The 22277-nt window shown below is 34.5% G+C and overlaps 2 protein-coding genes and 1 pseudogene across 2 annotated transcripts; all 3 read right to left on the minus strand.

Moving 5' to 3' along the window:
- Positions 1-3289: 3289 nt before the first annotated feature.
- On the minus strand, positions 3290-11039 carry LOC120209820 (E3 ubiquitin-protein ligase UPL4-like). The gene is given in 19 exon segments (XM_039208721.1): positions 3290-3594; positions 3684-3767; positions 3865-3993; positions 4084-4152; positions 4244-4324; positions 4765-4869; positions 4957-5060; positions 5063-5186; positions 5284-6531; positions 6687-6782; positions 6942-8082; positions 8172-8293; positions 8378-8530; positions 8724-8885; positions 8988-9146; positions 9253-9369; positions 9450-9560; positions 9681-10386; positions 10901-11039. Coding segments are annotated over 18 exon segments (4710 nt in total). The 5' UTR covers positions 10320-10386; positions 10901-11039; the 3' UTR covers positions 3290-3528.
- Positions 11040-16518: 5479 nt separating this feature from the next.
- On the minus strand, positions 16519-16917 carry LOC120209822. The gene has a single exon (XM_039208722.1). The coding sequence runs from the start codon at positions 16915-16917 to the stop codon at positions 16519-16521; it is 399 nt and encodes a 132-aa protein (XP_039064653.1).
- A 2323-nt stretch (positions 16918-19240) lies between these two features.
- LOC120209821 lies at positions 19241-21340 on the minus strand (annotated as a pseudogene).
- Positions 21341-22277: the final 937 nt, after the last annotated feature.

The raw sequence follows: 22277 nt of genomic DNA on the forward strand, positions 1-22277 counted from the left end.
GAAGTTAAGTACAGATTTAGGTCTCTGCAATGGAAGAATATAAACATCGCTTCAAAACAGGCACCCAACCGGTCAAATTGGCAGAAGGGGAAATAGCACATGAAGAACGATAAAGATAGGAGAAAGGATAAAGGGAATTTCGCTTCATTGTTGGAATCACACTACCTTCAAAATCGTTGCAGAATCATTTTTTTGGGGGAGGGGGGGTGGGGGGCTCTTAGCTTTGGGAGAAAACGCCCTACAGTCCAGAGATTGTGAGAAAGTCTCACTCTTTATTGCCACCAACCAGCTGGAAAAAAATAGAAGGTGTTCTAGAGTTGGAGGCTGGGAGAGTGTTTTTCAGGATAGGAGTTGAAGAACTAAGCTCTTTCTACCATGACAACATTAGACTTAATAAGGAGTATTCAACCAAAGAGGACTTGGCGCATCACTCTGGAAGCTCTTCAACATCCATGTCGGAAACCAATCGGAATAAAAGTCCAGATATACACGAGGAGTCCAAAAGTCCTTTGGAAGAAGGAGAGGTAATCCTACGTTGCATGGAGAAATTGCTGAGTGACGCCTCTATGTCGGCTGAGAATGAGATGGAAAGGAACATCGGTGAGACAACAATCTCGGGGTGTAGAGCAAATGATGGCAAGTCTGAGAATGCATCAACTTAGAATAGATCTTTTGAGAAGGGTCTAGTAGGTGAGGGGTCGGGTCAAAATAAGAATATGGATACTCGTTGAGAGTTAAACGACCAAAATTGGGCCTCAATTGAAGCAAACAGTAATATAAGGGAAGAAATTTCAAGGCGGGCCTTGGACGATATGTTAGATATAGGTTTCTCAAGTTTTGTTTAATAGTTGTCGCAACCTGCCCTTTGTAGGGAAAAGTTGACTAGTTACGATGATGAGATTTTATGAAAAGATTTTTACGAAATGTTGGAAGTCTTATTTTATAAAAAAAAATACTAAATTTTGGTCTATGAAAATTAGAAATCGGGTTTGGAAGTAAGTTATGTGTGAGGAAGAATTATCACCCCACAACACCCAAATATTGTACCTAGTTAATTACCCTATATTTTAAAAATTGAAAATTTTGAGTTCGAGGTTTTATTTAATTTAAAAATCATTGTATATGCAAATTTCGGAAAAAAATGATGTTGGTTTGCAATACCACCCTCGGGCATTTATATGAATGCTTCATTATTGATATTAATAAACATTGCCTTGAAGATTAAGAAGTCATGACATGAGTTTTGAAAAGGATGTTGATTTACTTCATGAATCAATAGTGGTCACCCTCGGGCAATTATGTTGAGCATACATTGTTAACTCCTTGATAAACGAACATTGCCTTATTTTTTAAAACCGAAATGCGGTCAAATAGTTAATTATGAAACCTAATTATATTAGGTGGGTTAATTAAGGCAATCTTCTAACTTAGAGTGTCAAATTATGAAATTTAAATAACTTAGAGGACTAAATGTAAAAATGGAGGCTCTAATATTAATCCTAATTGATTTCAACCAATTATTGAATCAAATAACAGATATGGACCCTCGAGCATTTAATGCGAGGACTAAATCAAATACTCCCTAAATCAAGGGACTAAAGTGAAATTAAATAAAAAATGGAGGCTCTAATTAACGATCTTAATTATTTTTAACCGATTATTTAATCGAATATTCAATATTGACCCTCAGTCATTTAATGCGAGGGCTAAATCGAATAATCCTTAAATTAAGAAGTTTAAGGACTAAAGTTTGAGAAATCTAAATCTAGGATCAAATTTAAATTCTAAATCTAATAATTATGGACTAAAAAAGAATTGGAACTAAAGAATTAACCCTAAAATCTTACTAATTAAAAAAAGGATTAAACTTAAAGGAAAGTAAATCAGAAGTAATTAAAGATAATTTTTTTATCAAGCATACATTAAAATAAATAGATAAAAAAGGTCTAAATGTGATAAAATAATCATGCAAATTTAATTACAAACTACCAATTAGTGATTTCATAGCATAAATTTAATAAACTAGATTTATATTAAGTTTTATCAATAAAACAATTAATTTAGGGACTAAAATATAATTAAGACATCAATTCAGGGATCTAATTCAGATAAAATACAAAAATTCAGCATAGTGACCAAAATAAAAATGCGCAAAAATTAGGGGAATGAAAGCACAATTTTCCGCTTTTTACATACCTAGAATTCACTAACAGATAAAATGTGTAAAATTGCAAAATTAGGACATTGCAATTAAATTAAACACGAAAAAAGCATTACAAGTGACGAAAATGTAAAATGGTGCTAAAGGCACGATGACCTAAGAGAAATTTATCCAAAAAGTTTCAATAGCTATAAAATAATTAACCCAAATTTATTAATATATATTCTTAATCCTATAATTAAACTAACCCTAATCTTAAACTAGATAAATCATCCCTAAGGAAGACGGTAACTCTTCCACAAGGTCCAATCACAAGAAGCATGGCCAAACTTCTAAAGGACAAGCTCTAATCTGCAGTACAAGCTTTCGTCAGCAAAGGAATCCAAGCCTACTTGGAGACTGACTGCTTACTGAGGCAGCACCATCCCATAGGCATTTGCGAGTGTTTGGATGCACGTGTTTTGTTCATATTCCTGCGCAGTTAAGAGAAAAATTGTTCCCAAGAAAACTACTTGTGTCTTTCTTGGATATGCTTAGTCCGGGTATAGATGCTATGACGTGAAATCCAAGACTCGATGTATTCTTGAATGTTCTCTTTAATGAGGTCGCCTCATATTTTCCTTAACCTAATTATAAGACCCGGGGGCGATTGGTGATGGGATGTATTTCGGCGTTTGTGAAATATTGAATCATTAGATCACAAATATTGCTTCAAAATAGACCAATGAACATGAAAAAAAAATCCATCCATTCAAAGCACACAATTAATCCACAGATATAACTATTTTCCTCTAGATATTCACACTAAACGTCTCCTTATGTTCCAATGTGATTTAGATTGGAAAATTGCAGGTGATATTTTCATGTTGGTTTTTTTTTCTTTTCACAGAAGCATCCAATGAGCATACTAATTTCTATTACAAGTGAGGCAGGAATTTACACATTCAGGATTCATGAAAATATGGATGGTGTGCTACAAAAGTAGGGCATTTTTCATGAATGCTTACTTTCATTGCATAATAAGAGCATGTTACGTACCAAATGGTACTCCCTTTTATCGCGTTGAAGCATTGCAAAAAAAGGAACGGATGCTGACAGTGCTAAAACATCTTTGAGCATTAATAAAAAGCTAGAAATAGCCATCATTCCTATATATACAAAAGCTAAGACCCCAACTTGATGACTGAAACAACTCCCATTCTCTACTTACAAATCCTACTCCAAATATTCTGCTGCCTATTTCCATTCCCATCAAGATCCCCCAACTGTACCGCGCCCTTCACCACCCGTTTTCATGTACACCGACCAAACCGAGCACCTACCTAAATGATAATTACAAATTCTCAGATTTGTACCTGTAAAAGAAGCTATGAAAGGTGGAATGAGCCTTGCCCTTCTGTTATGGCGTATAAGAGTTTCTCTTTCATCTTCTCCTGCAAAAAACATAAAAACCCGATTTCTCATTTTAACATGATACTTATATTTAATTCTAAGATTTGTTCAGGAATGTGTGAAGGATTACTTTCGAAGAATATGGAGGCAACTTCAGGTAATTGGCACAAGTCATGACACTGGGCAGTTCAGTATCAGCACAGTTGCTGCTATGCTGAAGGAAACATTTAAAGTAAAAGAAATGATGAATACATAATATATGCATACAAACTGGGAAACCAAGGTTTAATTTTTTTTATTATTAAACTAACCTTGCGGACAATTGTCAATTTTGGGTTTAAGGATGCCAAACCTCCTGGAGGTAGCCGGGGTGCACCGGTCACAAACTGCAGAAATGATCGCCGTTGTGCAAATTCAAACTCTTGAATAATTTCCAGTAGCTGAAATTCAACATGTGAATCAGTGACTCGGTTTTTCAACAGATGAAAATAAGGAAGTGGGAAAATAAAGAAACTGCAAGCAATGCTAACATTAATGATGGGTGGACTGCTGGCGGTATATCCGTGATCAAATTTGATATGTTCCAGAAGTTCATTGAACTGCTTGAGAAACAACATAAAAATTCAGTACAGTTAATCCCTCTCTTCTCTCTCTAAATACACTGAAAAATCAAGAGATAGATATACATACGCCCCAATAATCACATTCTCCACAGAGTAAACGTTCTAGTTCCTTCTCTGTGAAAATATGGAGATGGCTACTTGAAAAAACCTGGAATGACAACCAGAAGCAGATGGACTTGAGTATTTTCAAGTTTTAAAAAAAAATTATAAAACCCAAATCTGAGTCCCAAAGGAAAATTCCTGTGCAATATATTTACTAAGCAAGAGAACTTCAGACATGGGAGCACATAGATGAACAAACAATAGATCTAAAAACCAAAATACCCCCTGGGGAACTGAATTACCACGACCTAACCAACTTGTGGAAGTACCTCTTGTAGCAAAGAACATTCACACTAAAAGGCAATATAATTCATGATTTAAAGGTGTAAAGAATTGCCCCACAGTTATTTGAACATTATTTTGTTCAAATTTACAACACATTCAGAACAAATTGAACATCTCCATTGTTGTTTTCAGTTAAGTACAACACAAAGACATTAGCATTTTGCTTCTTTTTAAATACATGTAGAGTATGATGTTACATACCTGGTTAAATCCAGACTTGAAAGCTTCAATTTGTCTGGCAATGCCACTATTTATGGTAGCATCCACAACAAGCTCAATATAATCCTCCAAGTTATCCAAATTTACCTGGAATAATGAATAACTTAATGTGAATCAGGTTTTTCATTGGATTAATGGATCTAGTTAATGAAAACATGGTTTAGAAATACTCACCACTTTGTGATTACACTTGGATGAAATAACATAATCAGGATAACCAGGAAGGGTAAAGTCCAGATAAAGGTCTTCAATCTTGGTATTTCGAAAGTACAAATCCTGTTCAATGAAGAGTTTTCAACACAAATGGATTCCAGATGCCTTTTCCGATTAACAATAGCCTGAAACTCCAGTAACGTCCTACCAAGCTCAGGGTCAAATGATTGGATGTCAAACAAACTAAGGTCCTACAAAACCAAAAGGTTGCGTATTTTAATTGCAGGAGTGCAAATGTTAAATTTTTAATGTTCAAGGGAAAGTTAAATCATAACTAAAAAATTGTACCTGACCCAAAATTAATTTGTAGAAGGCTTTGGAGAAGGGAACATCCAGGACTCTTCCATCTTGAATAGCCTTTGCAACAATTTGGCCCAAAAGAACAAACTTTTTTAATACTTCAGAAAACTGTATCCCGCTACATGAGTCTGATTTAGGTGAACATGGACAAGGGAAAAGCCCAAAATTGCTTCTTAGGATTACGGAATCAGTAGGAAAGGTTTTTGAAGTGATAGTTGAACTATGGTCCTCCCTCCACATGCCAAGACCAGGTTTCTGAAATTCATGACTAACAAGAGTATAGAATTCCAAAGTTGGACCCAATCCAGTGCCAACTTCTTCATCATATTCCACTTCAAGAAGTCCCTTGTGATGAGCATGTAGGTCCATCATTTTGGTCGCAGAATCTAGAATTTGATCACGCGAGACTAAAAATTTCTTACGAGGCAAACCACCTGAAGTAGTTTGCCTCTCATTTGAAGCGCCTGAATTACTACGTGAATTGGCATTATGTTGAACTCTTCGTGGACCAAAGGCTGTCAATCGGAAGTACTTACATTTTGCCTCAAAGCCAAACAAGAAGGGACAAGAAGACATTAAATCATTACACCATGAAGGCATACCACCAGTTGACAAAGTAAAAGCATCCCGCATCTGTTGTTCTAATTTTCCTGTCAATCTACTGCTCACGAACTCATTTTGAGGAACTGAATGAACCATCATTTCCTTCAAATTATCCAAGTTATCAATCCTTCCTTCAGCAAATGCACATATTCTCTCACAAGACATTAGATGAAATGAATATCTGTTGATGCCTTCCAAAATTTTGAGCAGAAACAGTATATCATAAATAGGACTCGACTTGTTCAAATCAGAAGCAATATTGCTAGCAAACATGCTGGAAAAAAATGTCATATTCTGCATAGAAGCAATCTTTTTATCTGACATTGAAGAATTGTCTTCTACATATGGACGTTCCTGAGGATCATCTTGCTTAGATTCCACAGCCTTTTTGTATGTTATTGTGTATACTCTGCTCCACAACTTAGACCATGTCATAAATTCACTCTCTGAATTTAGTAGCTGTTGAAGAATCACTTGATATAGCGTCAAAGTTCGGCCTAGTTGATGTCCTTCTAGATAAAGCAATAGTCTTGGTGACAAATCTTCAATGTCATTTCTACCAGATGCAGAACAGGGAGTTTCCATTGCTATAGTTGACTCTGTAGGAAACTCCTGTTCCTTCCCAACAGAGCCCTGTAAAATGATCCAATTTGCATTTAGTGAGACTGAAATACCTCTTTCTAAATAAAAGCAGCACTTACGGTGATAAAAGACCACTGATATAGACATTTAAAACAGTAATTTGATTCATACAAGAAATGAAACAATAGCAAGCTAACAATACATACCATATTGGTTTCATCCAAAGACATTGTTTCACCAGAATTTGATTCTCTGAAATGAACTTGTTCAGAGGTCATTTGTGACAAGTTAGTCTCATCTTCCTACAGGAGAGCATAACTGAAAGAATTGAGTAAAGCTCAAAACTTACTAAAAAAAATACCATAATAGGAATAAAAATGAAAAAAAAGGAAAATGAAGAAGAAAAAAACATGCTGCTTCAAGATTCTACTCATTTGGGGTAAACAAACTACAGGAGTCACCTGAATCTCTGGCAAATCAGTGGACATGCTGTCTATAAAACCTGAACTCTCCCCTTGACTAGAATTTGCATGTGATGGTAAAAGATTAGGTAGAATGTCCCTCTGTTCCAATGTTTCTGCATTTAAATCCCCATTTTCTGTTCGTTTAGTAAAAATTTTAGGCCAAAGATATCCTTCAATGGCATCTAATGAAGAAAAAGGGTCAACAGACACAACATCTTCTGCACAGTCAGAGAGGCAGGTCTCCCCTTCCCCCCTCACAAAACGAACCCTAAAACATGGATACATAACACAACGTCCATTTGGAACTGTAGCAAAAGAATTCCTCTGCTTGAATCCATGGCTTGAAATAACAGGGAGATTTTCCAAAGATGACAATGCACTTTGTAGTTTCTGTATTAGTATTGACACTGGCAAGTACTCAACAAGGATATCTGAATAAGAGAAAAACAACTTTGCGAAGAACTGAAACCTCTTTCCCAAAACAACCAAATGATCATAACTACCAATAAATTCAACGTTCTCCCTCATGTACAGCCCATCGGATAGGAAATGCATAAGCGATTTCACAATTCCACTTTCAATAAATTCAAAAGTGGAAACAGGTTCTCTGCCGTTGAGCTTCAGTATAATTTGATTCAATGTGCTGTAGAACTTCTCTTCATGTTGAGCTGGAGTATCACCATCGACAGGCATGTCTATCAAATTAATCAAGGCAGCAGAGAAGGTTCTAAGGTTTTTAAGAACATCAGTCATTCCTTTGTCAGACTCAACTAATTCTGGAGCAAAGTAATTGGTTTTTATATGTTCTGCAAGATTGCAAATAGTATCCTTGTCAATCTTACAAGGTGGCACAGAGGAAGATGGCATTGTATCAAATGCATAGCACAAGCATCTCTGGAACTCCATTGCAGAAGACTTTTGGTTTGAATCAAATGATGGTTGGATACCACTGAACACTGGAAGCATAAGTTGCGAGCATTTTTCAGGCATTAGTAGTGCATCGATCGCAAAAAGAACACCCTCCTTTACGAATGAGTTCAAAAAAACATTAGAAAGCTTTTGGAGGATGATCTCAGCAATTTGTAGGGCTAACATCAGCAAATGATGATCCTTTCGAGTAAACACTCCAGCCAGGAAACTGCCAGATATAGATTAATGAAAATACATTCAAGATCTTTTGACTTACCAATATAAATTATTTTAAAAGAAAAACACATCCATATTCACCTTGGAATGTTGGCAGTCTTAAGCAATTCAGCAAGAATGTCAGGTTTGCTCAGAAAAACTAACTTCCTGATAACAGATAAGCACCCATAGCAAACATATATGTTTGCACACGAATTAACTACCTGTTCAAGTGGTAAGAAATGTATTATAAAACTATTTCAAGGACAAAATACAGACATTTCAATTGTACATATCGAGGAGCTAACCTGGACCAGCATTGAAAATAAATCCATTCCAAATCTTTGCAGATGATCATGGTGATCAGCTAAAAATGATTCTTTATCCAACACTACCCGATTAGCTTGATCTCCAGTGGAGGTAGGAAGCAGCTCATTGAGCAATTTCAGAACTTCATGTACCTGCCAAAGACAATAGCAATAGTGAACATGGCTAGAAAACCAATTAAAATGGCATTAAGGTAGGACATGAACCAGGTGCCATCACAACAGTAATAACAGTTGTTCGTTACAAGGGTAGACTCAAAATAAACACTCAAGCCATTACAAACCAAAATGGAATGCCATTCAGATAAGTCCGCTGTAAGATGCAAACCTGATTGCAATTGCCATCAACCAAATGTGGAGAAGATATTCCATGAGAGAGTTCATAAGTAGACAAGACAACTTTCAGCGAGCTGCTTATGTTTAGCTCATAGAGATTCCTAAAAGCTACAAAAGACCCAGAAGAAAGCTTGGCAAGTAATCCTATCAAGCCCTGCCAAGCGCAACCATGATGGAACAATCAAATCGTCATTTAACAGGCAGTGAAATATGAATATAGCTAATCGCTAACCAATAATCAAAGAAATTAGAATACATTGTATATTGGCTGGGATACAGTAGTCCGGCTGTTCAATTTCATAAGGTGTATGACTTGATTAATCAGCTCATGCTTACAAAGTTCCTCCAGAAGTTCAGAAGACTGACACATTCTCTCAGATATTTTGATCAAGCAAGTTGCAACGCTCTCAACAAGCTAGAAATTTGAACATCGTACAAATTCTTAGGTCAATAAAACTATATGAGAAATAAAAACATCAAAGGAAACATCAAAAAGAGTAAAACCACAGAGAATAAAAAACCTGTTGGTCCTCATGCTGAAGTAAAACACATAATTTGGGAACCACTTCAGCGAAACATGCAGTCTCCTCTGAAGGAAGTCTCTTACAAATGTTCACCACAGTGGAAAGTGCAACTCTCTTGCAAAATTAGAATCAAAATTCAATTAAACAGCATATACCCTAATCCTAAAATTAAGAACAAATTGTAAATGAATTACCTGCACGCTAACTGAGAAAAAATCTATAAAATTTAGAACAGCCATAATTGCACCAGCTTGTAAACAAGCAAGCGGTTGATCACGAGATATTTTCTCCAATGCTTGCAAACACTGCATTACAAAATATTTCTCAGCAAAACCAAGTTCTGTTATCTCATTACAGTTTGTTACAATAACAAACTTAGTAACTTCGATCACACTATAATCTAACAAAAAAGCTTAAAAACATACCTGCTCAGCTACATCCACATATTCAATAGCCAATAATCTTTCACAAAGGGCAGGAACTGCATCGTGCTTAACAAGGAAACCAGATGATCTAGGATAGACATCGCATAAATAAGTCATACCCCTAGTCGCCAACAACATTATATTAGCATTACTCTCATTCTTCACAAGCTTTACAAGTATAGGAGATAAAGAATCCGCCATCAAACCCGAAAGCGAATCCTCATTACAAAAAGATAGCACTTGACAAAGTTCAGTCAACGCAGCCAGTTGACCAGAACCTCCATTTCCTTCTTCGTTCAAATTTGACAAAATACTGCTCAATTTCCCATGATCACTTGATCTTCTTCTCTGGTAATCTCTTAAAATGTGATGCCGTGGTTGTTGCTCGGCATCATCAGAATCGCATGATCCGAAACCTGAATCTTCTTCCTTGTCGTGTTCACCATCGGATCGGATGGAACCCGAGGCAGAAGAGGAAGTTTCCATATCACCATCTGGAGTGGAAATTGGTGAATTGAGGTGAGTTCGGATTGAGGAACAGTTGGAGGAACTTGGTCGAAACTCTAATGAACTACAAGCTCGCTTATCTGCTGGCAGTTCGTCGGCTATTTCCGTTCGCTTCTGCCCTCGACTTCCCATGAGAATTGGGTTCCTTATCTTTCTTTTGGACTGACTAAATTCCAAACAAAAGCAAATTCACTGAGACCTGTAATATTAAGAAAAAGAAAATCGCATTAAGCAAAGCAAAAATTCATAGTTTCCTACGGAAGAAAATAAGAACAGTAATCGTAGAACATGAAAAATTACAGTACCGCAGTAACAAAAAATCATAAAAAGGTTCAGTTTATAAACCTTTGCAATTGATTTTTTTCAGAAAATAAAAAAAAGACTTTAAAAGAAGAAAGGAAATCAAAACAAAGAAAATAAATTAGGGTTAGTTTGGGAGGAAAACGATGCATCAAAACCATAAAAACAAACGATCAATCCTTAGAACATCTCAAAACTGTTCAAAAAGGGAATTAAAAAGACAGAAAACAAAGCAACTAACGAGAAGGTTAAAGAAAACAAAGCAAACAACTAAGCAATTAGCTTAAAAACATATAAGAAAAATAAAAACAAATCACGTCAAAGAAAATCCAATCTTTTTTTTTCTTCCTTTTTAAGTACATAAATAGAACAATTATTGATTAATCGGTCTTTCGAGAGAATCGAAGACCTACAGAATTTTAATCAACGAGTATTAACTTATAGAAGATTGACGATCTTCTCTTCTTTCTTTCTTTTTCTTTTCTCTTCCTGCTGCTGATGTTTATACGATTGTAATGATAATGATGACGGAAAGGGCTTCGTTATAGAGAGAAAATAAACAAGGAGATTTTAATTTTAACCTTTTTCCCCGTATTTATACACCACTGGCTCCTACAGTATCCCGTGCTACTCAGCCGTATAAAAGGTCGTACACCTTCGAAAGTATTAGCCGTCCGATTATCATCTTTGGCTTTCTTATGAGATGTGAAATTTTCGACCGTATGATCATTTGAGTTTTTATTGTTCTTTCTTCTTTGTGATCTTTTGACTTTCCTCATTAATTAGAAAATTCATTTTAATCGTTTTTTTATTTTTATTTTTTTATTGGTATCCGATTTATTAACTGACTAATCCAGATCGAATACTATATAGGAGAAGGCGACCATTCCTACCCAGTTTGCTTCATTCGTAAACGTCAAGATTCAAACTTCTGACCTTATTTAAAAGACTTGGTGTTTTATCCTAATTTTTTTTTTCTAACTAGTAAATATTGTTATCAATGCGAAGTTTTTTTAAAACCATGGGATGTTTTAAATGATGATTAAAGTAGGTCTAATATTTATACATTTTATTTTTTATATAAAATAAAATGATTATAAATTGACTTGATTAACCTTTAAGAGAGAGGTACCGTACAAGCCTCTCATCCTATTTACGTGAGTGATTCAAATTATTATTAGTTTTTAACAGGATAAATATAAAAAGATAAACATAAATTCTCATTAAACATATACTGTTATATATAAAACTTTCATTTAGTTATATTAAATATATTTATATATTTAATATATATATTAGATTTTTTGTGTTTTTATTAATTATTTAATTTTACACCTGCTAAAATTCATAACTCCGTACCCCTAAAATTTTTAATATAACTTCTTAAATCGTACTCCCTAATATAAATTTTTGTGTCGATCTTAAAAACACGATTATAATAATTTATTTCTTTTGATTTCAATAAAAATAATAATCAATACAAATTAACCATGATTGATGGTCAATTCGAGTGATGAAAGAAAGAATGGGATTAAAAGATAAACAATACAAGATTCCTAAAAGACAGAATCTCTTACTAATTGTCACTAAAAGATATTTATAATGATTTTAGTTGATAATGTTAAGCTTATGACTAGTCGGAAATTAATAAAGTAATCGATTGATTGCTAAATATTAAATTTCGTTATGACAGATTGCATAAATATGTAGAAATAAATCTTATTTATGCAGTATAATTGGTTTGGAGATTGTGATATTTTTAGCGACGGATGCGAAATTTTATGTTAGGAGACAAACATAAACTTATAATATTTTAGAGGGGCGAACTTGATTTTAAAAATTCTAGGGGGACGAAAACATATATTCAATAAAAAACACATAAAAACTCTAAAATATATGATAATTTTAAAATTTATGGATAATTGCCCCGTCTATATTCATCCCTGGCTACTCTTATATCACAAAGATATGAATTCTTGAAAGTTTAGAGCACAAAAGAGTACATCAGAAGATCTCCACTTTTAATCGAGCCCTTAGTATCACCCTATCAGACAAAAGAGTTTGCAAGCCAAACCTTATCAGAGAGGTAGCTTGGAGAATATAAATTTGAGGTTCTAAAATATTTAAAGTAAAAAAACATAATTTTTTATAAGAATTGGAGGCTTCGTTTAAACCCCCTTCATAATCATCAACATACTAAACTGTATGTCAACGAAAATTGAAAGGAGGGAAAAAGTACCTCGTGATTTATTAAATAATCAAACCAGTCTAGATACAAACATCAAATAAAAAAAACAGAAAACCTCTAAGAAACCCCCCTCAAACAACCAAATAAAACAAGGACAACCTTATTCGATACCAACTCACACCTATCCCGAGCCTCACATCACTAAAAACCAAAAATAACCAAAAGCAACACCCAAATCCATTAATGTGAAAAACACAACTGACTCCAATCAATTAAAACTCCTTCAAAAATCGCTAACAGACCAATCCATATTTGGAGAAGCAACACAATCCAATCAATTAAAACTCCTTCAAAAATCGCTAACAGACCAAAACCCAAGCTTCCTTTAAGATACTTAAGTAACCTTAGCATTTTTCTTGCTCTTTTTAGATTCGTGAGGTCTCTTTTTCTTCCCGAGCTTTAGGCCCTTCCCAAGATCCTCTCCCTGCAACCGGATTAAATCACCTATTGCCTCATTAGAAACCAATAGACCCATACTGAGATTATTCTAGGGCACGAGACTCCACAACGTTTTGATCTGATCGATCGAGGGCACTAGGTAAGGAAGACTCCGAAACTGAACATGCCTTGAAGTTAAACCAATCTCACCACAAGTGGTTCCACTGCTAGGTACAATTTCCTTCCCAAGTCGATTTGACAAATTTTCCACGATCCAAGTGGAAAGGAACCGGTGTAGCCTTAGGGGAACTTCGACCAGGAGGAGAGCTTCAATTTGAGTATTAGAATGGGCCAATGTAGCCATGCTCGACTTGAAATCTCGAATTTGTCGTTGTCATAACTAACAGTGTGTTCTTCATCTTTCTTAAGAACCCAAGGAATAGGCTTGAAACTCGAACCGATCTGCAAATCAGAACTTTAAACGATTGTCCTTCAACCTTCAATCCTATTACCTCGTCAATTCTAGAGATAGTATTTGTGAAAATTTGGATTTTTGCCCGATCAAAGGACGAAGGATATTGGGAATTTTCGTCTATAGCAATAATTCCCCCCACTTTGTTGCTATGCTTGTAAAGGTATCCCAGCTCCAAGCATGAAAAGGAATCCCTTCGCAAACCAACCAAATATGCCTACTCTCTACCACCATGTTTTTTGACCATGATTCAAACCCGTCGAACCACAATGCCAGAGACTCCGATTCTCGACCTTCATTTTGTTCATTAACAACGAGTTTTCAAAACACAATAAGACAATATTTCCAGTAGCTCTCATCAACGAAAAACCATTAAGGCCTTTTTCATGCATCTATCTAGCAATGTTCGGATGGAAGAAAAATTTCTACACCAACACAACCAAGGTAATTTTCCAGCACTCGTAGTTTATCTTCATCAACCACCCCTTCTATCAATAACATGATCAACAAGAAAAACTACAAAGGGAAAGAAAAACATTAATCAATTAATTATAACTTATTAATAAGTTTGTAAACAAACACGTAATATAAGTAAAAAAAAATCAAGCTATAAGAGTCCTCAGGTTGCATAGAAATCACAGGTAAAAGAACAAAACAAGGAAATCTTACATATATCACCTTCCATAAATCAAATTTCTTTTCCATTATTTTCATATAGCCATTTAGTTGAAGGAACGAAACTCAATGAGCAAATTGATTATTTTATGAGTTTCAAGTGCTCATTAAACAAAGATATGTGGAAGTTACTACTATTCCAGCTAAAACAATTAGTTTAATAGATAAGTTGAAAAAAACACCATTTTTAAAGTTGCAGAAACATACCACCAACATACAGGATAATAACACTTCTTATTTACCATGGATGAAAGAGTCGAAAATCGTTTTATCCAAAATAATTATTTCCCTTCCCCCCTTGTTAGCAGCCAAAGCAGGAACCATATGCAGAAGAATATGTTATCGTCGAACGATTGTTGTTTTAATAGTTTTATCGTCGAATGATTGTTGTTTTAAATAGTGTCATCTTTGAACGATTATTTATTTTTTTTCGTTCAGTCCACTGTGTTGAACCATGCTTTGAGATTTCGTATACCATGCTTTGAGATTTTGATATACCGAAAGTAAATAATTTTAAAAAAATTTAAGATTATTTTCAATTCGGTTTTCGAGCTTATATTTGATTCAACCGTTCGAATATAAAAAATTCTTTTTAAGATTAAAAACTCCATTTTTACTAACTCTTTTGAAAATTCAATTTATATACTATAAATATTTTTCAAGCATTTTTACAAAGGGTTTCAGATTTTAATCGAGTCAAAAATCATTTTAACCCTATAGTATCAATACTGCATAAACAGTACCGATATTATTCATATGATACCGATACCAATATTGATATTAATAGCTTAAAAATGCACAGCAGTATACACTCTTAAGGTTCATGACAAATGCAAATTCTAGTAAGTTATTTTGGTATCGATACTTGCACATTATCGATTCTGGTTTCGATACTCAAGGTTGAATACCGATAATTTAAGCTCAAGTATCTTTACTCAATGCGTCTGGGCAACATTTATTGTGGGAAATTTCATCCCAACGGCTCTATTAACTCGCACAACAAACCAAACGACTATAATTAAATGAAATTGTATAAAAACAAGATTCTAAGTCACATGTGATGACAAAATATCAAAGAGAAATACAATCAATCACATTAAGCCAAAATCAAACTCAACATTCTTCAATGTTCCTTTAACTTTCAAAGAACACTTTTGTTCTCATTTGTTTTATTTATTAAGTGTTCTTATTTGTTCTTGAATTGTACAAAAACATTCCTAGTGAGATTTTCTAAATTTTGTAGATTTGTAATTTTCTCTTTGAGAGAGTGTCTCAAGAATTTGGGGTATAATTTTTGAGGGAATTGTAAGATTACGCCTTGTCCTCAAATATTAAAACAGATTAGTGAATTTGTGAAAATCCATGGATAGCAAAGTTAGTGGATGTAGACTTTGATTTAAAAAGTCGTACACTCTAAAATTCTTGTGTTTAGTTTTTCATTTTTCTCTTAAGCTTCCACTAAAATTTTATTTGCGAATTCAACCCTTCTTAGCTATTTTGTCCTCTTAATTGACTCAACACACTACCTTTTTTCAGTTTGATATTTATAATTTAATGGATAAATTACTTTAAAATAATTAATATTTTAATTTGATTTCAATTAAATCATTAATCATTACTTGTCAAACGAATTTATTAACGTAACAGTTAAAAAAATTTATACGATAATTCTCATCATTTATATGTTTATTAATTTAATCTTAATTTTATTTTATAATTCAAATATATATAGATTAAATTCCATTGATGTAATATTTTTATATTTTGAAACTTATATTTAATATTTTTTTCACTTTCTGTTTTGCACTGCCCTTTGATACTTCCACTCAGTCTGTCGAGTAGCACTTCTTCGCCATTTCCGACGATCTAACAAACTCGTAGTCAGTGACAAATCAATGTTTTAGTGAGAGTAGAAAAGAAATTTAAACTTTTTCGAATAATTATTTAGTTTATTGAATGTGCGGATCTCAAAATTTTATTTTTGTTCATCCATATAAAAATTTTGTGCTATTAATATATATGTTTGTCCATCCTAAAATAATGTTTCTAGCTCTCGTTAAACGACTGATTGTAGAAATGGTTACAACTGCATCTGACATTTCGAAAAATAAAGAAAGATATACAAACGACAACACGAAATAGAATACATAAAATTATCTAATTCTACATGAAAACTAGAGTTTCACTTCAATTTAAGTTGTAATGGAATAAGGACGGATACATAATTTTATATTAAACATTGCGAACTCAGTTTGAATCTACTTCCAAGTGAGCAGAGGAGGAGTTTTGGAAGGGGTAACAATATTACCTTGAGAATCATATATTATGACCCCTGAAAAATCAGGCAACTCGCACTTCTCCCCCATCAGAATGTTTTTCTGCCACACCGGCTGTTCACGGCTGAACATGCTGCTGTCCGCCACCACGTCCGTAGCTTCAGCGCTCGTAACTTCATGTTGTATTTCGATTACGGGATCGAAATCATCCTCCTCGAAAAACTCATAGCAAGCTCGCCACTGTCGCCGAAGTTTACGCGTGTGGGAAGCACACTTGATCAATGCAAAACCGCAGAGAAGAAGCGTGACGACAGCCAGGCCGGCTTGAGACGCGTCAACCGGTGCCGAACTTGCCGGTGTCGAGTGAAGTTGGCGAGCCATGGGAGACCTGAGAGACTGGAACTGAGATTGATTTCAGGGAAACGGCTGAACAACTGTTTACATATACACATACATAAATACATACACCCACATATATATATGTGTGTGTGTGTAAACTTATTGGGGTCGTTGGAGTTGAAGGATTTGTTGGGGTTTGACGTTGATTAACAATGTTTATGGTTTAGGTCCACAGTTATTGACCTTCAGTTCATAGGTTTCTGCATGCTAACTCTTAAGTTCTTATTTGATTTCTGGTTAGAGGAACAGTTGAAGCAGTCCCAATTAGTGAAATGGAGGACTACAAGAACCCTGCAAAGTTGCTCATCAGTACAAAAATCATATCTTTATGGATTAAGTGCTACTATAAAGTACACCATAACTAATGCAATTTTGTTTTTATATAAAAATATTGGCTTTAAGAGTTAAAATGCAATGGTTAGAAAATAAAAATAGCTGCATATCTGTGGCAATTTATACTCAATTGAGCTATAGTAAACAGTCAATGATAAACAGCCAATTGATTCCAAAGTGTGCAATATTGTCATCGCCATGTGGCTGCTTGGATTATATATATATCAAAGGAAAATCAAATACTAAGATTAACAATAAGAAATAAGAAGATATTCATTGGAAAAAAAACAATAAGTTATTCTCAGCATTTGATTTTTCCCATCCAATGATCTTAAAATGTGTAAAATTTTGCACCTAAAATTTCTCTCTAAATGTAAGTAGATCTTAATATATATTTGATTAGTCTGAGATGATTATAAGATGTTATATGTTTAAAAGATTATCAATAATTTGATAATAAACGCTCAAACACTATGCAGACATCATGTTTAAACCTGTGAACTCTTAGTTCGTACATATATATTTAATTTTTTATTTTAAAACTATGAACGATAACAATCATCCTTTTAACTATTGAAATTATTTTAATATTTTATATTTAATTTTAAAACTCAATATACTTTTATATTTAATATTTTATACTAAATAATTTTAATTTTTTCTAAAAAATAAACCCCTAAATATTAAAAAATTAATGACACTTGAGCTTGATAAAAAAAATCAATTTCATCTACCACATTGTCAACTACAATGGACCATTACGTCAATATAAAGAACTATCTCGTCAACATTATGAATTTCATATAAGCATCATAATAATCAACTACGAAGATAAATGATTAAAGGGTCATGTTTTTTTTCTTTTAGTTTGAAGGTCACATTAAATACGAAAATAATTCGATAATCACATTGATTTTTTTGAATTGAGACCCTTTGTATTTTCATTTTCATCTTCATGCAACTAAAACATGATGCAGATTACAAAAATGAAATACAGAAAGTTGGAAACTATATGAAGAAAATCGATGGAACTTGATACTCCCCGTAAGCAACAAAAACTGAAAAATTCCTTTCTCCAGCTTGATAAAGTTGAGATTGGAGCTTAGATGGCAATTCTATATTCACATAAGAATTTCTAGGCATTTGTCGTCGGGTTTAAGCTCTGCTCAAGAGAAATGGTATCCAATGAAGGTGACCTTACATGCATGATAAGAACAGCTAAATAACATTAGAATACAGGTCACGGTAACACTAATATAGTTGGGATTTGGACAAGAGAACGTGCGACTGTAACAGCAAAAAGAAGGTAACAAGAGAAAAGTTTTGAGAGAGGAGTTTTTAATTGAGAATGGATGAAAAATAAACTATCAAAAGTTTGTAGATCATAGCACTCGGATCAAAATATTAACCCAAAAACGTAAACGACCCAAACCAAACCCTTTGGAAACCGATGACTACAACAAAAGAACCCGAAAACAAAATAGACTATCCATGCAATTTACCCTTTTGATGAAAGCATAAAAGAATGAAAAGACGGTGAGAAGATTATTAAAGAGTTACAACAAGAGAATGAATTTGAATAAAACGCAAATTTAAGGAATCAAACTACAAATTGAATAAAAACTATTGTCAAAGAAAGAATTGAAGTTATATAGTATTCAATAGTAATAGAGGACCATTTGATTCAAATTTGATAAAATAAAGAAGAAATTCAAGAAACAAAAAAATATGCAATTTTTTTGGATTAAAATGCAAAAGGGAAAAATTATTATCAAAAAGAAAATTAATTGAAACTACATAGATATTTTACTGTAGTTGACGTGATTCAAATTAAACTTAAAACTAAAGAATAACTGAAGAAACCAAATCTCAAAACAATCAAATTACTTGATCAAAGATCAAAACAAAGTCATTATACTTAGCTGGACACTGCAAATACAAGCATTTCAATGTGAGAGAACAACCAAACATGTAAACTAAATAAATTAATGTTCTCATATTATAGAAACTATTCCACTAGCCATAGAATGCGTAAACAGGGAGGGAGGACAATACAAAGAGTATAGGAGCATGATATTCCACCAATTTCCCTTCCACCCACACAAACACAAAACAACAAAATAAAAACATCAAAACAAGAGTCTAAAACAAACATTTAATGTTGTCTCATATTACTAAAGAAAAAAACTAAAATTACTGAGATACGCCCAACCACTTAGAGAAGTTCTCAAACTCGGTGTAATCACTGTCTGAGATCATTGTCTGATACCATGCTTTGCCTGCTGCCTTAACTGCTGTTGCCTCCTCCTGAATAGTCGAGAAAAGCAAATAAGGATTCAACACACTAATGTAGCATTCGAAAAAGGATCCCATCATAGAATTACAACATACATGTTGAATCATTAGTATGAATACAACTGATTAGAATAGGGTAAAAGTGAACCCCAAAGAATCATCCGTGCCCAAATTAATGCTCAACAGAAGGTGGAATCATTAATGCAGAAAACCCATCCACAATAGAACTTAGCTTTATAAACGGCTCCAAACAAATAGTCGAAACTCACACCAAATGATGAACATGAAGAGCACACATCTCTATAATGTTAAGAGTTAACTAAAAAAGCATCATCTGCCATGCAAGACAAATGTAAGCAACTATAACCATTACGAAATTATAAGCAAAACAACATATGCTGCAAAGCCTGCAATTAATCAAACAACTATAAGAAGTAATAATCAAGAATATATAATTTAAGAAGCATAAGGTACAAATGCATTAATCATCAAGTGAAACAACACGTAAAATTCCATTCAAATATACTATAACACATAGTTCTAAGCCACAGAATTGCAATTATAATCAGTCAGAAAACACCAACAATCAATTCGAACTTTATTTACCTTAGTGATGGGTTTCCTCTTCTTGTCAAGCTTCTCCTTTTTAGCCTTAACACGTTGTGCCTCGGCTAAAAGAGACATCCTCTTTGCAGTCTTGGCACGGGTTCAACTTCAGCATAGCATTCAAGTTCTTAAGTGGGTTCTTCTTCATAGGTGCCCTCTTGATCTCCTTCTTAACTGGCTTCACAACTGACTGAACTTCATCAGAGTTAATGATCCTACCCAGATCAGCATTGACCATCTTAGATCGAGGTAGCACGTACCCTTTCTTCTTCTCGGAAGGCTTATCGAATGACCCATAAATCGAGTCGAGCTTCTCATAAGCCGATTTGGTCCAAATGACGAACCTACCAAGGTGTCCACCAGGTGCCAGTTTCAACAGATTAAGCCTCTCAACGTTGGCAACTTCGACTCCGGGAATGTTACGGAAGGCTTTGACGAGCTTAGCTCCCTCAGTTCCGTAAACAATCAATGGACCTTTACGGGAAATGTACCTCCGGTTCCTCATTTTTCCTTTTCCGGGTCGGATCCCCTGGCTGTCCTTTGCTTTTTCAACATCGGGATATGCTCCGACCTGTTTCAAAACCTTAATTGCACCCGACGTTTTCTCCACGCTCTCCACAGAATCAGAAATGACAAGCGGCATCTCCGGGACAGCCTCGATGCGGTGGCCACGTGCCATCACGAGGGAGGGAACAGCGGTGGCGGCGATAGCGGAGGCAACGGCATAACGCTTCTGGTTAACATTGATTTTCCGGTGCCAGCGGCGCCAGATCTTGGTGGGAGCAAACATGCGTCCACCGCGACACATGTTTCCGAAAGCACCTTGGCCTGCACGATGAGTACCACCGCCAGGAACACGGGGGATACGCGAGACGGCACGACCGGTACCCCAGGATTCAGCTGAGGTCTGGTGACCGGCGCGTTTGGAGACGGCATAGGGTTGGCGGCTGTTTTTGGAGATGTTGTCGTGGACGAAGGTGACGATGTCGGGTCGGATCGAGGCTTTCATGACATCAGCAAGAGGAACCGTTGGGGTGGCATCAGTAGCCATGTTGGACTCTATGGTCTGGACGGAAACAAGGGGGCGCGCAGCGGCAGCGGCCATTGCTTAGGATTTGGGTTGCAGGGAGAGCGAAGAAGATGAACGTAAAAGAGCGCTAGGGTTTTGATGTATGAATTATTTATATTATGTTTTATTAGGAAATGGGCCAATGAACAGAAAACAAAATAGGGTTAGACTCGGAACTTAGCTTACTTTATGGGCCATCATTTGCAACTACGGACACCTCGTCCAAATTAATTGTAATTAACTCCGAAAAATATAAAAATGATTCTCAATTATTTTAAACTTTTTAAATGAGTCCTTATATTTTATTGTAATTAAGATAAACACTTATTTAAAATGAAAGATTTTTTTATATAATTCCATACTTTATAGCATTAAATTCAACCTTTTTCGTAGTTAAGTATCAATTTAAGACATGGTGAAGAATCATATGATATATCAATCTATGACCAATGATTTCATATTCCAAGGAAAGCAATTAGCAACTTGTCATATCATAAAGTCAACAAACTATATAGTAGGTGGTTAAAAGCTTTTAGTTAACATATTTCTTCTCCTAGTCGTGGGTTCAGTACTCATTATGAAAAAAAATCTCTTACCCTATATAGGAATTGTTCAAACAAAATTATCATAGCATAAAAGAAAAAAATATGATCATTAATGTTTTGTGGTCATATATATTTATAACTTTTTATTCATATGAATAACTACAATAATCATTAATTGTGAATATTTAGAATATATACTACTTTGTAGTCACTTTAAATTAATCACAACAAAAAACTATGATTACCATTACTTGTCTAACAAATGAGCTAAGTACTAAAAGAACTCTAAAACTTTTCCCTTTTCTTTCCAATGTTGCACACATATTTCCTTCACAACTCTAACCAACAACGGTTATGTCGGGCTGATTACATATCGTCTTTCTCCACCTTATGCATCTTTTTTTGATACACACTTCATTTGCTACAACATCTCTTCTTATTCTTCTTCTTTGATGAAACTTATGCTCCTGTAGTTAGGATGGAGGCTATTAGAA

The sequence above is a fragment of the Hibiscus syriacus genome, unplaced genomic scaffold (genome assembly GCF_006381635.1).
Source record: "Hibiscus syriacus cultivar Baekdansim isolate YM2019G1 unplaced genomic scaffold, ASM638163v2 tig00020307_pilon, whole genome shotgun sequence".
In the NCBI taxonomy this organism is placed as follows: domain Eukaryota; kingdom Viridiplantae; phylum Streptophyta; class Magnoliopsida; order Malvales; family Malvaceae; genus Hibiscus; species Hibiscus syriacus.

Bases quoted from the DNA above. Each gene is read 5' to 3' on its own strand.
- LOC120209822 (XM_039208722.1), bottom strand. From the start codon at position 16,917: ATGGCTCGCCAACTTCACTCGACACCGGCAAGTTCGGCACCGGTTGAC.